The sequence below is a fragment of the Paralichthys olivaceus genome, chromosome 7 (assembly GCF_024713975.1).
Source record: "Paralichthys olivaceus isolate ysfri-2021 chromosome 7, ASM2471397v2, whole genome shotgun sequence".
Lineage (NCBI taxonomy): Eukaryota > Metazoa > Chordata > Actinopteri > Pleuronectiformes > Paralichthyidae > Paralichthys > Paralichthys olivaceus.
In genome coordinates this window covers 15,660,955-15,678,990 of record NC_091099.1, presented here as the reverse complement: position 1 = coordinate 15,678,990, position 18,036 = coordinate 15,660,955, and the positions used below count along the sequence as shown (strand labels likewise).

The window sequence follows — 18,036 nt, the reverse complement described above, 5'->3', positions numbered from 1 at the left end:
CAAATGAACACATTCTTACTTCTTTATTTGTTACCAACTGTCTGAAACTCAAAGACGTTGAGTTTACTTCCATTAGAAACTGGGAATGTAGCAAACATACATGATTGTATCATTGGAATGGCAGCAAATTCATTTCATGTGATGCATAAGGTTTTAATGTCAGCTCATGTCATGCAGCAGTAATGATGACTCCTCCATCTCCTCCTCCTCCTCCTCCTCCTCCTCCTCCTGTGGGGCCTCGTGGAGTTTGGTCGACGTGCGCGTGCTGGCCGCTGGGGGGCACAGTGGACGCACGGGAGCAGAACGTGTCGGGGCACGCGCAGCTGACTGACAGCAGTGGCGGTGGAGGAGTGGAGGAGTGGAGGAGCAGCTCCCAGGACTCAGCTCTGTGGAGGAGCTCAGCGAGCTTCATGTCTGCGCCTCCGGGAGTCTGTAGAATGTGTCCCCGCGGGTGAAAGAAACTTTACGGACACACACCGAGAGAGTGTAAAAACATGGCAGCCTCTGAACTGTACTCCAAGGTAAGAGTTTTCACTGTGTCTGTTGTCCTGCTCATTCCACGCTAGAGCCAACGGTTATTATATCCGTCAAAATGGTGGTTTACTCGGAGAAGTTACTGACAAGTGTCTCCTGAACAGCTTTTGTCTTTCAACTCTTCATTTATTTACTTGTATTTATGAACCCGGCTCTTAAAATGCTTCATATCCACGATCCATCCACATTTCACGCGTGGCTGCTGCGGTCTGCTGACTTTACACTCACCATCCTGCCATTTTTCTCAGGTCACTGCTTGGTTTTTAGAAAGTTTTATGTAAGGATGTTTTTGTGAGACAGTGGTTGAATGGCTCTGACTGTGTTTCCCCTCCGTCCATCACAGTATGCCCGTGTATGGCTCCCAGATGCTGCAGAAGTGTGGAAGTCAGCAGAGCTTATCAAAGACTACACTGCTGGAGACCTGACGCTGTCCCTGCAGCTGGAGGATGGCACGGTGATCTCTCTCTCTCACACACACACACACACACAAACCTAATTTTAACCCTAGCCCTAAAACCAAGTCTTAACCCCCAAGCAGTCCATTAAAGGTGGGTCAGAAAGTCAGAACTGGCCAAAATGTCCTTGCTTCCCCAAAATGTTCTCATTCGGTAGCTTGTAGGCTCAAAATTGTCCCTACACATAAGTAATCCATGGACCACACATTACATATTATACAAAATCTTAACCATAGTAAATACTGACTTACTCTAACCTTAACCTAACCTTGTCCTAACCTTAAAACATGCCTTCACCTTAAATTTGATGGTGATGGGGGACTTGCTTTTCATCAGAAGAGATGAATGTCTGCACACCAGTTGATGCCCCCTTGAACTTATTTACTTTGCCTCCCAGGTAGGTAATGTCTCAATAAAGTCTCAACAAATAAATGGAAGAAGTGGAAGTCTTCATTCACATCTTCTGATTTTCGTCACTTCTGTTCAGCTCCTAGTGTTTATCATGTTTACACACACACACACAAACGCACACACACACACACATTCTTTGGAGGAACTCTGTCTATGGAGCAATCTCTGAGCTGTGGAATCATGTGAGGCAGCTTTGATGCTTGGTAAATGAACATGAAATCCAAGATAAAATGATCTTATGTGTCTGTTTATGCAACTCTGCAAAAGGTTGAATATAAGAAACCCATTTAATAAACTGGCCTTTAAAAAAGGTGCGTAATGGATAAAACACGTCAAATAGTGTGGTTAAAAAAAAAAACTCTCTGTGCTGTTGCTACCTGCATCTGCAAGGTCGAGTTTGGGCATGCACATTAGGTATGGAAATAAGACCAAAGTGTTATCATGAATGAACAAGAACAAGGGAAGCACAGTCATAGTCCGGTTATATTTTGTGTTTAACCATTTGATTTTACTTATATTTTTCCACTGGTTCTCCCCCAGGCTTCGAAGTTCATCTCAAATAAAAACAACTGTCATTAGGCTAATATCACTGGTACTCAAAGCTAAATATCTTGTGTTTTTCTAGGAGGTGGAATACAAAATAGACCCCAGAACCAACAACCTGCCACCACTAAGAAACCCCAACCTCCTGGTGGGGGAGAATGATCTCACGTCGCTCAGCTATCTCCATGAGCCAGCAGTGCTGCACAACCTCAAAGTGCGCTTCATTGACTCCAAGTTGATTTACACATACTGTGGTAATGAGCTTCATCTCCTTTGAGTCACACTATCACTGTCACAGTAGACTTTGGAGCCATGTTCACTGTACGTTCTGACACAATCTACAGCATATTATGTTGATTATTATGGTGCTGGCTGCTCTTAAAGGAACATGCACCAATATGTATCTTGCTGAACCTTTCTCTTTGTTGTGTTTAGGAATCGTCCTGGTTGCCATAAATCCCTATGAGAGCTTGCCCATATATGAAGCTGACATCATCAATGCCTACAGTGGGCAGAACATGGGGGACATGGACCCCCATATATTTGCAGTGGCAGAGGAAGCATATAAACAGATGGCCAGGTTCGGACATGTAACATTTAAACATTTTAAGCCAGTGAAATTGCACATTGCTTCAGCTGATATTCTGTATATTATCCCCTTTTCACGCAGGGATGAAAGAAACCAATCCATCATCGTGAGCGGTGAGTCTGGAGCTGGAAAGACCGTCTCTGCTAAGTATGCTATGCGTTACTTTGCCACTGTCAGCTCCTCTGGTGAGACCAGCGTTGAGGATCGAGTCCTCGCCTCCAGCCCCATCATGGAGGTAACATTTCCAACTACAGGAAAATAGAACACGAACATACAAAAATTTAGTTTACTGACACATGTATGTTTTCCTTAGGCCCTTGGGAATGCCAAGACAACAAGGAATGACAACAGCAGTCGCTTCGGGAAGTACATCGAGATTGGGTTTGACAAGAAGCATTGTATAATTGGTGCTAACATGAGAACCTACTTACTGGAAAAGTCCAGAGTTGTGTTTCAGGTAATATGATTTCTATGGGTTTAACTCACATGTCTTCAGGTGACTACTCTTCCTGAATGTGTCTCTTCATATCTCTCTATCTTCTGTGATTCTCCTCACAGCTAAGTGATTTGAAACACTCATGTGCATGTACCGTGTTAACATGTGAACTGTATATCTTTGCAAGGAAGATAGATAACACTCAGATTAGCCTGTCTGGCCATTGACTCACAGAGATGTCAATGTATTATTATTAGAAAAAGCACTTGGTCTACGAATGCATGTACAATTGATTTCAGTATTTATTGTTTGTTCCTTTTTTTTTGGATCTGTTTTTTTAGGCCCGTGGAGAAAGAAACTATCATATATTCTATCAGCTGTGTGCCTCGTCACATTTGCCGGAGTTCAAAGCCTTTAAGTTAGGTATGTGAGCCTCTGAAATATTGGTTTCCTCGTATCATGATGTCGAAATATTGGTTTCCTCATATCATGATGTAGAAATTAATAAACTATTGCAACAGCAGTTGAAGCAGGCTAGTTTGTATTAGTAAAATACTTTATGATTAATGTTTAAAGGTTGCGCAGATGACTTCCACTGTACTAACCAGGGTCGGAGCCCAGTCATAGATGGAGTTGATGATGCCAAGGAGATGTGTAATACCAGGACGGCCTTCTCACTTTTAGGTAAGTGGAAGTAGCTTTTCATTAAAAATTGCATTAACAGCATACAATATATTTTGAATAGACAATACTGTCCATGTGCGGTTTTGTTGCAAGGCACGATGGATCATACTGTTTTTGTTTTATTGTCCTGCTCTCGCTGTAGGAATCTGTGAAAGTGATCAACTGGAAATGTACCAAGTTCTGGCATCTATCCTCCACCTTAGCAATGTGGAGATTAAAGACCAGTCAGCAGACAGAAGCAGCATCTCGGTAATTACTGATTACACCTTAACACGTTTTCTTTTATACTCTATGTTGGAGTACTGTATTGTGGATGTGTTTCCCCCAAAGATCATTATTGTTTTTTTTATTTCCAGCCAGATAATGTGCATCTAATGGTGTTTTGTGAGCTGATGGGGGTTCCATGTGAAGAAATGGCCCACTGGTTATGTCACAGAAAACTTAAGACAACCACAGAAACCTACGTGAAGTCTGTCTCCAAAATGAACGCGGTCAATGGCCGAGATGCCCTGGCTAAACAGATCTATGCCAAACTCTTCAGCTTGATTGTGGGCAGTATTAACGACGCCTTAAAATCTGCAGCAAAACAACGCTCATTCATTGGTGTGCTCGACATTTACGGGTAGGTTGTCACCCATGGAATGTGATCTTTCAGTTTATATGACTGGAATGACCAGATGTATTTAAATACAAACTTTATTCTTCAGGTTTGAAACATTTGATGTGAACAGCTTTGAACAGTTTTGCATCAATTATGCCAATGAGAAGCTTCAACAGCAGTTCAACCTGGTATGTGTGTTTTGCTGCTCAGCATGTTCATTTTCTCGTGAGAATGTGCACAGTTCATTTTTAGCGATTACTCCTTCCAGCATGTTTTCAAATTGGAGCAAGAGGAGTACATGAAAGAGGAGATCTCATGGACATTGATCGACTTCTACGACAACCAGCCGTGCATTAATCTAATTGAGGCAAAGCTGGGGGTCCTGGACCTTCTTGATGAGGAATGCAAGGTAAAAAAAACTGTTTTACTTTTTTCAGCAAAAGTCTGCCCAGCAATTTTCCACTGGAGGAATCTCCACCACATTATGTTCAGAGGTTGTGAGTAATGCCATGACTAACCTCTTCCTGTTTCCACAGATGCCAAAAGGCTCTGATGACACATGGGCCCAGAAACTGTACAACACCCTTCTGAAGCAGAATGTCCACTTTGATAAACCCAGGTTATCAAACAGAGCTTTCATCATTCATCACTTTGCAGACAAGGTACCCGACTGCCCAGTAAAAGACAGTTACAGAATGTTTTTTTGCATGTCTTGTGTGTAACTGTCTGGATACTATTCCAGTATTCAGGTTTCTTTCCACAGAAAGTCATAAACCTTGGAAAATATCCAGAACATTGGGTCCTGACATTTTCCTTTCTCAACAACAGGACATTTTCCAGAACATTCAAACGCGGGGTGGCTTCTGAGTAGAGCTTGCAGGAGGCACGACATGATGTATTCATTCTACTACAGAAATGCACGTTTTTGTTTACAGCCCTTATTGCCAAAAGCTTCTAATCCTATCACATTGTCCAAGTTGATGTCTTCTCCTGCATCTTCTACGCGCATTACACTTGTTATTCATTCTGAGATATTTGTATTCTGCCAGTTTCGTGTCTGTTGCGTATTTGAAATGTCAACACACCCTCTGGCTCATTGTGAATCATCCTGCTGTGTTATCACATGGGCTAACTCGGACATGTTTTAGATATCTTTCGGCCATTTTTCTTGGGAGATGACCGGAAAAGTTCCCAAAAATGTCTGGCAACTGACTCTGACATTAGCTTTCTCACATACAGACTTCAGTGCATTTTTTAAAGCGTCTCAAATGTGTACAGGTGATGTGACCTGAGAAACTCAGTGGTCATAGATGGAAATGTGTTTGTGTATTTATATGTGTTATTCCTGGTGAATGACTTTTTTCTGATCATGATGAATGTGACCTTTACTCTTTACGCTGCTCTTTTGTGTTTAGGTGGAGTACCAGTGTGATGGCTTCCTGGAGAAAAACAAGGACACGGTCAATGAGGAGCAGATAAATGTGCTGAAAAACAGCCAGGTGAAATCTTTTTTTTTTTAATGAACTTGTTGTTTTTGTGGTGGTTAGAGTGAAAAATCCAGTCAGTGCCTTTTAATGTCTCTTCCACTGCCCACAATCCCAGAGGAAATAACTGCAATGTATTTTTGGTGTTGCAAGTCTGCAGGCACACACCCTAGGATTGTTCAGTCTTAACTATTGGTGGAAATACATTTTCTTTCTAACTTTAGATCGAAAACACTGCCATCTGCTGCACAATGTCAGACCTACATTCTGCTACTTGATGTCTGATGCAGTGTCGTTATATACTCGATCTTTTCAGATTGCTTTGCGTCTGAAACTGTTTGATGAAGATGAGAAGGAAACGGGTTCAACTAAAAAACGTACTGGTGTCACTGGAAGGGCTGGTCCGAGTCAGAGGGATAACAAGAAGACTGTTGGACTGCAGGTGAGAGTACAAACAGTAGGAAACTTGACATTTGGTGGTGAAAGATTGTCTTACAGTTACAGCACCTACTGTATCTCCCTTAGAAGGAGACTGCAGTTATTCTTTAAAATCTACTTTTTCTTTCTTTAATGTTCTTTTTACGGAGCAAGATTCATGAAGATATGATTCATGTATTACCAAACTTACTTATCAAGGTTTTGTTGTCTCAGTTTCGACAGTCTCTACATTTGCTGATGGACACACTTAATGCCACTTCTCCTCACTACGTACGCTGCATTAAGCCAAATGACGATAAAGCTCCATTCAGGTGAGTAGGATGATTCTGTTTCGTACGATTATCTGTCACAAGCACAGAGGAAAGAGTAGTAACATGTTTTTTTCTCTTTTATAAAGCATGGACCCTGTGAGGGCAGTGCAGCAGCTGCGAGCATGTGGTGTCCTAGAGACGATCCGGATCTCAGCAGCAGGCTTCCCATCTAGGTAGCATGTAAAAAATAGAAACTGGTACTCAGGGCCACGGGTAGTTGTTTTTAAAATGACTCATCTCACTTGCCTTTTTATTTATTGCAGATGGACTTATCAAGAATTCTTCAGTCGTTATCGGGTCCTCATGAAGCAAAAAGATGTTCTTAATGATAGAAAACAGACATGCAAAAATCTCCTAGAAAAACTTGTGAAGGTATGTCGGAGCTGTATTAAGGAATGTACATGGCACTCAGTAGAGAGCATACTGCTGCCAAGGCTCAGCAGTCTCCTTATGAAACCTCATTTAAATCCACTAGATTCAGATTTTCGTTTGGATCCGCTCCATGTACACACAGATCGATACCAACCCCCTTAATATTTCAGATTTTTTTTCATCAAGATTAACACATAATAAAAAAATCAATGAAAATGCTGAAAAATTGCCCAATCTCACAATGTTAAAGAAAGTTTAAAAAAAAAACATTCGCCTTCTGATTCCTATCCGCACCAAATTTTTATTGGTTCTTCCTTGAACCATACCACATCCTTCCACCATGTTTTGTGGTAATCTGTCCAGTAGTTTTTGTGTAATGCTGCTAAATAACAGACCTCTGTAATTCAATTCAACTTTTACACTAACATATGACAAATTACACACTGAAGCCCACTGTGTTGTGTCATCAGGACGAGGATAAGTACCAGTTTGGCAAAAACAAGATCTTCTTCAGGGCTGGTCAGGTGGCTTACCTGGAGAAGCTGCGTTCTGACAAGCTGCGGATGGCTTGTGTCAGCATCCAGAAGACCATCCGCTGCTGGTTGGCCCGCAAAAAGTATGTGAGGATGAAGGATTCTGCTATAACCATTCAAAGATATGTGCGGGGCCACCAGGCACGTTGGTAAGTATATATGTTAAAATAATAAAAGAAGAAGTTGTTCACTGTCTGCTGATAATTCTCTCCTATTTCTTTGTTTTTTTTTCTGTCAGTTATGTTCAGGGTCTACGAAGAACCAGAGCAGCCATTGTCATTCAGCGGAACGTGCGTATGTGGGTGAACAGGAGATGCTATCAGCAGCAGCGCTTGGCAGCTATCACCATCCAGTGCTTCTTGAGGGCCTACATGGCAAGAAAGCAGTATTATAAGGTAATGGCCTGAAATGCCCCTAAATTTAAATTTAAATGATATTAAGTTTTACTCATTAGTGCCCTTTACTGGAAGGGTTTGTATCGATAATTAAATATTGCCAACATAATTTCATAAGGAAATATCATCATGAGCCTTACAAAGAACTCTGCATTTCTTGGTTTGTTTGATGTTGTTTGAAAGGGTTTTTTAAAAAGGAATTACTTCCATTGTGGAACTGGATTGTTGATTATTGCAATAACCACAGTTGGATTTAACAGGTGTCACCAAGAAAAGGAACAGGAATGCTTCTTTGACATTATTTTGAAAAGTTCCTTGCTTAAAGGAAGTCCGGATGTGTCAGGTTCTGGGAATAATATTGTTGAAGTAGTGAAGGCTGGAGAAAACAGAGTGCATTAGATTATGGATTTCCAAAAACTTGACTAAGATGTACTGTGTGGGATTCAAAATAATTCAATTCATAGCATCACGAGGCTTGGGTTAGTGTCACTCCCTGTGAGCTGATGTTATTTTCATAGTACTGCAACAGTGAGAACACTTTGAACATTAATGTTTAAAACTGTGGTCACAGAAATGTAATACAGAGGCACACTGTGTTAATGCAGTGTGTTTTTAATATTTCATAAGCACTCGAAATAATCTAACCATTAAGGTTAATTAAGAATATGTGTTTGTCTTTGTTTTCATAGTTGATGTTTGAGCAAAAGGCTGTTGTGATCCAGAAGTGGGTGAAAGGCTGGCTGGCCAGACAGCAATACAAACGCACCATGGCAGCTATCGTCCTGCTGCAGAGCTGTGTGCGACGCATGCAGGCCAAGAAGGAATTGAAGAAGCTGAAGGTGGAGGCGCGCTCTGTTGATCACTTTAAGAAGCTCAACATTGGCATGGAGAACAAAATCATGCAGCTGCAGCACAAGATAAACGACCAGGTGAGTATTGTGAGAATATGGATGTCTGTTATGTTTTTATTAAACCGTCGTTTTCTCTGGGAATCTACCATCAGAAAAAATGTCGCTGGAGAAGTATTGAGTCATTGGGAGGCGTTGAATCACATGCACAGCATGTGTTTGTATTTTCCCCTGCAGCAAAAAGAAAACAAAGAGCTCCGTGAGAGGCTGAGTGTGGTGGAGAAGACCCAGAGTATAGAGAGAGAGAGACAGAGCACAGAGATTGAGAAGCTACGTAGATCGGAGCAGGAGGTCAGAGCCAAGGCAGAGACACTTCCCTCTCTGCTAGAGCAGCTCTCTTTCCTTCAACATGAGTTGGAAAACACCCGCAGAGAGAAAGACGACCTGGAGGAGCAGACAAAGGTCTATAAGGAGCAGACTCAACAGGTAAGTCTGCTTTAATAGAACTTTCGATATGGTGTATTTTGTATTTTGTACATTTTTTTAAATACATTTGCTCGCCAAAACATTTTCAGTCCTAATTTGGGGTTTAGACTTCCACAAATCACCTACAGTATATTGGACTATGGAGGGCAGTAGTACAATTAACTTGGCTGCATTTGACTTACTAAAGATCATAATGAAGTTCGAAATAGAAACTTTGAACATATTGAAATGTAGTTAATATTTTTTGCTGTGTTTCTGTTCAACATGAAGATTGCTCTTCATGTTGAATGGGATTAAATCCTGAGAACATGTTTTTTCCTTCTTTCCCCTTTAGGTAGTAGAAGAGCTTAATATGAAAAACAGCTTGTTGAACAGTGAAAAAGACGAACTGAACACATTAGTCGTTGAACAAGCACAAAAGTTAACAGGTACTGAAGAGCTCATCTTAAACCTTTACAGTTGACCTGTAGCAGCTTAAATTCAGAATAAACCAATCTCAATTGTTTTGTTTCAGAGATTAAAACCAACGTTGAGAACACAAAACAGCTGGAGAAGGACTTAACGGAAGAACGTTCTCGCTACCAAAGTCTGCTGAGTGAACACCTGCACCTGGAGGAGCGGCAAAGAGACCTGAAAGAGAAGATGGAGCTCAGCAATGTGAGGAAGCGTTTTTTGGCAAAAAAACATGAGGACAACACACACTGTCAGTAAAAATACAAACAATTTGAGGTGCCCTGATTAAGATAAAATTACAAATCATTAAAAAAAGAAAATCTGAACATCTAGAAGCTTAAATGATTTATTTGCTGTAGTGATGTTTTCAGCACAAGGCCTCAGACCACCAGACAGGAAGTGTGGATTTTCTCCTTTGTGGATGATATTTTGGAAACCTCTTCATTCATAGATTCAAATAACATGGCACTTAGAAGATGCAACACCAAGAAAAAGGTTCAAAATATCCAAAGGTACAAGTTTAGCCCTGATGGATTCTTTCTCTCACATGTTTTGTTGTGTCTTCCTCTCACACAGCAGAGTTCAAGCAAATCTGGTCACAAGAGGACAGACTCCAACTACAGCAGTAACTCATCAGAGTTTAGTCACAGCTTAAGTTCTACAGAGGGAGAGGACAGCTCTATACAAACAGAGGTAATGTACTAAAGCACAAATCATGCTGCATAATCAAAAGTGATTTATATTTGAGTGTGAACTTCTCACCCTCAGCTTAGAGGTAAAACATTGACATTTTTGTACTAACTTCAGTGAGTTAAATCCTGAACATGCTCACCATATCTCTGTAAATAGTTGGGTAACTAGATTTTCCTATTAACCTGAATTCACATGATTTCAATAACATCTGCATGATTTCAGCCTTCAGTGGACATTATATTAGTGCCCCTGATAAAAGGATGGAATATAGAAGGAATTCTTGGTGTGTCGGTATTTGAGTTGATCAATTTACTACAGAGAGCTGGACATTCATTCCTTGGAAAAGCTGTGGAAGGTTTTTTTCCAGCCTCATCTGTGTCATAATCCTATTAGTGCAGCATTGTAGTTTAGTTGTGGAGAGATCTGTGGGTCAGTTGTTGCTGTGTTGTGTTAGGATGAGACCCAGGCCAAGGTGGACCTGCCTGTGCTTCTGAAGCTCCAGAGAAGAGTGAAGGAACTGGAGCAGGAGAAACAGTCACTGTGGCAGCAGCTGGATAAGAGAGAAGAAGCCCAACAAGAAAAGGCAAAGGTAGGCACTGAAACACCAACCATGTTTCTTGCTGGTTACAATGAAAATCTCCGAAACAGATCAATAAGTTATTAATTGTGTTTCACTGATATTTGTGGTTGAATTGTTGACTTTTTCTTTTTCTAAAAAGGAGGTGGAGGAGCAGAGAACTGTTGGCAGAGCAGAACTGGATTTGGAGACACTGAAGGTACGACATAGTCAAGAACATACTGTAAATCTGGATCCAAGCAAGAGAGCTGTTATTAAAGACTCACCCCATAACTGTCCCTGAAGACATTTGTCTATGATTACTTATCTTTGCATTGAAGTACTGAAAGGTGAATAGAGACAAACATTAATCTGTAGATGTCTGAATGCAGAGGCAAGAGTTGGAGTCTGAGAACAAGAAGCTGAAGCAGGATCTGAACGAACTGCGAAAGTCTCTGACCAGTGAGAACAGTGAATTGATGCCTCCGGCCCCTGGTACTCTGCCCTACGAGGTACTGATGGAGCAACTCACCTCTTCCAATGAGGAGCTGGATATGAGAAAAGAAGAAGTGCTGCTGCTGCGATCGCACATGGTCCGCCAAGAAGCTCTTAAACATAAGGTGAGGAAGTCAACTGCACTTATTATTATTTTCATGTTATATTCATGGCAGGAATGTTTTATAAATAATTCATTCCATTTCCACTCACCTTCAGGACTCTCTACTGGGAGAGAGTGTGAAATTAGACCTCAGTGAAATTCCCTCATTTCAAGACGTTGACAGGTAAGAGCAATCTGCTCCCACTCTTATCTAAGTTCTACAGACTGACAAATCATTGTTATACACTGCTGGAAGGTACAGAAAAAATGAAATGTGTTCTTAGGTTGGTTATGGCTCAGGGGGTAGAGTGGGTCGTTTAATCAGTTTGTTGTTTGATCACCAGCTCCTTCAGTCTACATTTTGAAGTGTCCTTGGGCAAGATGCTGAACCCTAAAACTGCCCCTAAGAATGTAGCATCAGTGTACGTGTTAGAGAAGAGCTATGTTGAACCAGTCTTGTTTTTTTAATCACATGAGTCAAACAAAACACAAACTTGGTTACCTGTGGGCAACCAAAGCCTGCTCAAACATGACTGGTCCAACATGAAATGTAAACCAGACGGTACCAAAATCTTGTCCCTCACCTCCAGATTCTGCATATTCACATGTAGACGTTAAGACTTACAAAGTCTTGTATTGATGCTGCCTATCTGCCATTTACCTTTCATGCCCTCTGGTTTTCCCCCATACTTCTGTACTTTGGCCATTATCATCATGAAACAAGTATTAAGTTACATTACAACTGAAGATACTATGTTCTAGTGTGGATCTATCAGGTGTAATGTGTCATTCTTTTCTATTCTTTCTCTTAAGATCCCTCGACATCCACACTCTGAATGAAGACGGAGAGCTATGGCTGGCTTATGAAGGCTTAAAAGAGACCAACAGGTAATGAAGTAATATTCTAGTGTTGTTATCTGAATTCAAAAAGTTTCATGTCATATGGAACCAAATACTGTTTCTGCTCTGTCCATCCTCCAGGTTCCTGGAGAGCCAGATGCAGGAGCAGGAGCGTGTTCACAGTGAGAAGTGTCGGAATCTACTCGAGGAGGTGAACAAGCTGAAGGTTGAGAAGGAGCAGCAGCAGAAGCTGTTGGCTCAGAGCCTCCTTCTGCCTGAAGACGCCAGGATCGACGCAAGTCTGAAGCATGAGATCTTACGGCTCACCAATGAGAACCTGGTGGGTCCACTCAGTCTGTTCTAAACATCTTTTGCTATTATCAGTTATAGTGATTACTTTTTACTTTACAGACCTCTGTCGAAATATAATTTAAATGTCAAATATAAAGGTGTTTGTGCACTACAAGATAATATTATTTTATCAACAAAAAGTGTCATATAAACAAATTAATATTAAAAGAAAAGGATCATCTTGCTATTTACAGATGTTCACTCTAATGTGTTTGAATCATTTCAGGAGCACATGGATCGGCAAGAAAAACAAGATAAAAATATACGCAAGTTGAAAAAACAACTTAAATTTTACATGAAAAAAGTCGGTGATTTTGAAGGTAAACAAGTGTTTGATTGTGTTTGTAAAATACATTTTCCAGATGATATTAGCACAGCATCACTTCTGTCATTACTTACACTGTGTCTTTACTGTATTCAGCAAACACCCAACAAATGAACGATGCCTCTGCAGCGAACGCTCCCATGAGAGCTGTTACTATCACTCGCAAGGAGAAAGAGTATCAGGGCATGTTGAAGTACAAAGAGGGTGAGGAGAACCGCCTGCTAAAAAATCTGGTCATAGGTAAGTTTGAACCTTTTTTATATAAGCAAATCATTTTCGTAACTGTTTTATAATTGCATGAAGTTGTTCTTCATAGATAGACGATGTTATTTGAGTATTTTACTGTGAAATGTTGTATTCCGCTCAGATCTGAAGCCTCGCGGTGTAGCAGTAAGCTTAATTCCTGGGCTTCCTGCCTACATCATCTTTATGTGCCTACGATATGCAGACAATGTGAATAATGACCGGAGAGTCAGCAATCTGCTCAATTCCACCATCAGCAGCATTAAAGGGGTCATCAAGGTGCAGTTTATAACTTTGATATGTGTACATGAAGCAACTCGTGTTTATCTTGAGTTGATTTTTACATTGATTCTTCTTTTTTCTTTGAAGAGACGAGGAGGTGATTTTGAAGCGGTTTCCTTTTGGTTGGCCAACAGCTGCCGGTTGTTGCACTGTTTGAAGCAGTACAGTGGAGATGAGGTAAGCAGGAGGTGGTTTGATGCTGGAGTTCTGTCCAAAGCTGGACATGTCCCCTGATTAACCCTGGATGTCTCTATGACCTGTGCATTTTTTAGGCCTTCATGATGCACAACACTGCCAAACAAAACGAGCACTGCTTGTCCAACTTTGAACTGTCAGAGTACCAGCAGGTCTTTGGTGACCTGGCCATTCAAATCTACTGTCAGCTCATCAAGTGCATGGAGAACGTCATGCAGCCCCTGATAGGTAAGGAGACCGTTTTCAGACATGAGCTCCTCTGCTGAGTTTGCAGCACGTGATTGTCCAGGTCAAACGTGTTCACCACAACTGGAAACTGGCCAGAACATTCAGGCGGGGTGTGGTGCCTGGGTAGAACATGCAGGAGGGAGGAAGGACATGAAGGCATGAATATCTCTCTGGAAAGCAGTTTTTTTTTGTACACAGCACATTGCAGAGCCTGCTCTTATCTCCCAAAGCTCTCCAGTCTTGTTGACTTTCCAATTGGACATCTTCATCTGTGTCTATTTCATCCAGAGACATTTTACTTTGGGACTTGCAAGAAAAGTTTAGAAAAATTTGCGGAGCAACTGACACGGACATTTCCATAAGTTTCAGGAAAATCTCCGGACTTCAGTGCATGTCTGAAAGCAGCTTTAATTTTACTCTCACTATTACAGATCAACATGATTTTTCTTCTTCATGTGTTATATGCAGTGGCGAGCATGCTGGAGCACGAGGCAATCCAGGGAGTCCTGGGGTCCAAACCGACAGGCCTGAGGAAGAGGAGCACCAGTTTCCCAGAGGAGGAGGCTGTCACAGTGGAAGTCCTCCTGCAGCGTCTTGGCCTCTTCCACACCACCATGAGTCAACATGGGATGGACCCAGACCTCATTAAACAGGTGGTGAAGCAGCAGTTCTACATCATCTGTGCAGTCACCCTCAACCACCTGCTGTTGCGGAAGGACATGTGCTCCTGGAGTAAAGGCCTGCAGATCAGGTACAGCAAGGAACAAACAGCAGCCATGATATTGTTCTTAATGAAATGAAAATTAGAGTGTTTAAAGAGTATTGGTCTGAGTTCGTCATTGGTGTGATTTTTGTTAAATGTGGGAATCATCAGATTTTAGTATATTTGGCCCAGTGAAAGTGCTGTAATTAAAAGGGTTAATTTCAAACTTTGGATGACCACAATTCTTTTCCATTTTTAAACAATGGTTCCCACCTTAAATTTCCCCCTTATACACAAAATCACACAGTGTATGATCACATATACAGTATATACTGTACTAACTAGTTTCAAAAACATTGGTTCTGCAATTACATCACAATATCTTTTAAACATTTAAGAATTATTTTGATATATTTCCCCCCAATTCTGATAAAATTAGTATTTGGAAAATGTTTGCATCCCAAAACAAATTTAAGATATTGTTCTGTGGAACTGAACAATATATAAGTTGTCAGTCATATGGTATCCACGTTCCAATGCATACTGAGCTTTGTCGTCTGTTCAGCTCTAAACAGGACCATAATTAACAAAAGGAACATCATGCTGGATTGAAAATGTTTTGAAACCAGCGACTGAGACAATAAACTCTGTATGAAATGTCACTGACGTTATAAATCAAGCGAGACGTCGAATCATTTTCTCACAGACTTTAAAAGAAACCAGTTGAGTTGCCTGGAGTCTACAATCCATTTTTATATTCAGTTTATTGTAGTAGCAAGACACACACATAATACCTCCAGGCAACTTTTCACATCAGTAGGTCAGTAAGTCCTTCATACACCCAGAACAAAGTGATCTTGAGATTTGAAATGCATTGATTTAATCTGTATTGCTACCACATCATTCCTCTGGCTTCAGGTACAATGTTTGGCAGCTGGAGGAGTGGCTGACGGAGAGGGAGCTGGCAGACTGTGGTGCCAAGGAGACTCTGGAGCCGCTGGTACAGGCTGCACAGCTTCTGCAGATCAAGAAGAAGACGGAGGCAGATGCCCAAGCTATCTGCAACATGTGCACTGCCCTCACCACAGCACAGGTCCGTCATCAGTGAAGGTTTAAGCCTTTTTAAACGTGTTGACACAATATTTTGATAGGGTTTGATTCATTGTTTGTTTTTCTCAACAGATTATAAAAGTGTTGACCCTGTACACTCCAGTGATTGAATTTGAAGAGCGAGTGTCGACCACTTTCATCACAACTATCAAAGTAAGTAAATGGACAGTTTTAAGTATGGACAAGATCTAACTGCTACTTCATCCTATGCTATTTTGTATCTTCTTTAATAAAATCTCTATCTTATAAATGTATTTTAGAACATTTTGAAAGACAGAGGTGAGTCATCCACTTTGATGATGGACGGCAAGAAGATCTTCTCCGTCACGCTGCCCTTCACACCCTCCTCTGTGGCTCTGGAGACCATCCAGGTTCCTGCTAGTCTTAATTTGAGTTTCCTCGACCGCATCTAGAACTGCTGCCTCTCACACCATGTTCTCTGTGTTTCGTTTACCAAAGTAAAAAAGACTGCTTTTCACCAAAGGTTTTTAGCTTTCTGTAAAGTTTTCAGTATGACTGATACCTTCTGCAGTAGAGAAATGATATGTTGTTTACCTGCCTCAGTGCATTAGCTGTACACCAAAGAGTAAAAACTGGATGAACAGTGAATATGCAAAACATTCTTTTAATATGTAATTTCCTGTGACACCTGATATTTTGCCAATACAGGTGTAGAATATGTGGTTTCATTCATGTATTTGTGGGAATACTTATTCCTGATGGTATGAAATTGTGAGTGTCCCACTGGAAAAACTGTCAAAAAAATTATAACTATGAGCAATTTTATGAAACTAAACTCTAACTATATAGCTTCAGGAGAACTGTCCTATAGCTGGAACTAGTTGAAGGAGCAGGTAGTAACTCATGTATCTGTAGTTAACCAGTCTAAATGCTGTTGGTCGTATTAAGGGATGGTGTCTCAGTAAGATGGTTTGATGTGTTTAAAACTGCTGCACAAAGGGTTTCACTCCGTCATGAGGTGTTATAGATCTTATAGATCACAAGCTCAGTGTTTTTATTCTAAAGTGGTGCCTGTGAACCACTCGGGAGTTCGCAAGTAAATGTAGAAGATTTGAATCAATTTAATTATTTCTCTATGTCGACCCATACGCATCACTGTTGTGTTTTCTGATGCGGGAACTACATGAGACAAATATAAAGCAAGTAGTAAGGCTGGTAAAGCAAAGACAGGAGTGTCTGTTTGGAAATATATGTGTAAAAATATATATGGTGCTCTTTGGCACAGGGGTGATGGAGTCGGATACAAAAAATAAAATAAACCGAGGTGCTAGTGCTGTGGGAAAAAACAACTTTATTATTGTGTCTGATGCATTTTGAAGATAAAAAATGGCTCCTGCTCACCACAGTAAGAGTGCCTTGGTTTATAATTTTTTTTGTATCTAAATAAAATGAGTAGTAATCTGCACTTTAATCCTCATGTATTTGGGAGCAGAGCTTCAGATTTGATGCAAGAGAGTCCTTCATGAGTGAAGTTTGACTCTTTTGGATTCATTTAAATGGAGAAATGTACCTGACTGATGTAACTGACTATGAAATATGGATCTTAAATACTCAAAACGCTGTGCTTTTAAAATACATTTTTTATTGTTTCATGTCCATCATTGTCCTTTGTTTTAAAATGCTTAAGATACAAAAATATAGCAAAAGCATTCATGATTAAGCCTGAGAACTGGGTCTGGGCCTCTTGGATCATCTTTACAGTCCGTCTTCATGTGTTTCCAACTTTTCACTCCACAGATACCGTGGATCAAGTTAGTACAAGGTCTTTCTTATTTCTTAACATGATCTTTTTCTGAACTTCTTGTTGGTGAAGCAGGAGCTGATGTGTGCTCACTCTGTGCTCACACTGTGGTCTCTGGCTGAGATCTGCATCCGGTTTCTTTTGTTGTTTAAATCCTTGATCAAACGAGCACACCCACCCTGTCACAAGACAGGAGGGCGGAGCCAACCAGTCAGGAGTCTGCAGCAGGTGAACGACAACCAGGAAGAGACAGGACCAATGAGGGAGGGAGCCTTCAGAATAAAAGCTTCAGGTATGTTCCGGAGAAATCCATCACTGTAATATCTTATGTACTTTTATAACTTGAGTGAATATTCCCCTTTGTCATTGTCTAATGATGGATTTTAGATACCAGGAGGTGTGGGTGTGTCAAAGTAAACAAGGAGGAATGACTAGAGAAAATAAGTTTATGCAATTGTTCCTCTGTCATCATCTCTGCCCCTCAGTTTCTATTAGACACTCATTGACAGTGTTAATATTGGTAACAAAATATGATGACCTGTATCTGTATATATCATAGACTGTATATTAACAGGAT

The 18,036-nt window shown here is 40.8% G+C and overlaps 1 protein-coding gene across 2 annotated transcripts; it reads left to right on the top strand.

Annotated features, from left to right (window-relative positions):
• Positions 1-298: 298 nt before the first annotated feature.
• LOC109624138 (unconventional myosin-Va-like) lies at positions 299-17,314 on the top strand. 2 transcript variants are annotated; one of them, XM_069528182.1, is made up of 40 exons: positions 299-521; positions 878-988; positions 2,026-2,197; positions 2,379-2,523; positions 2,614-2,767; positions 2,846-2,989; positions 3,310-3,391; positions 3,545-3,652; positions 3,795-3,901; positions 4,009-4,274; positions 4,360-4,441; positions 4,522-4,662; positions 4,790-4,915; positions 5,669-5,752; positions 6,054-6,179; positions 6,389-6,486; positions 6,573-6,659; positions 6,750-6,858; positions 7,329-7,540; positions 7,630-7,786; positions 8,476-8,715; positions 8,872-9,120; positions 9,455-9,548; positions 9,635-9,777; positions 10,153-10,266; positions 10,721-10,855; positions 10,986-11,042; positions 11,215-11,442; positions 11,537-11,604; positions 12,234-12,308; positions 12,402-12,600; positions 12,838-12,931; positions 13,033-13,176; positions 13,304-13,458; positions 13,549-13,638; positions 13,734-13,884; positions 14,353-14,635; positions 15,506-15,680; positions 15,770-15,850; positions 15,958-17,314. In XM_069528182.1, the coding sequence occupies exons 1-40, from the start codon at positions 495-497 to the stop codon at positions 16,108-16,110; spliced, it is 5,466 nt and encodes a 1,821-aa protein (XP_069384283.1). In that variant the 5' UTR covers positions 299-494; the 3' UTR covers positions 16,111-17,314. The 2 variants fall into 2 exon arrangements, with proteins under 2 accessions (XP_069384283.1, XP_069384282.1); XM_069528181.1 differs by having other exon boundaries at positions 10,150-10,266.
• Positions 17,315-18,036: the final 722 nt, after the last annotated feature.

What these genes read in the sequence shown, in the direction of transcription:
- LOC109624138 (XM_069528181.1), top strand. Translation starts at nt 495, where the DNA reads ATGGCAGCCTCTGAACTGTACTCCAAG. An exon ending in TCCTAGAAAAACTTGTGAAG is followed by an intron (nt 6,859 to 7,328) that starts GTATGTCGGAGC and finishes TTGTGTCATCAG; the next exon opens with GACGAGGATAAGTACCAGTT. An exon ending in GGCTCACCAATGAGAACCTG is followed by an intron (nt 12,601 to 12,837) that starts GTGGGTCCACTC and finishes GAATCATTTCAG; the next exon opens with GAGCACATGGATCGGCAAGA.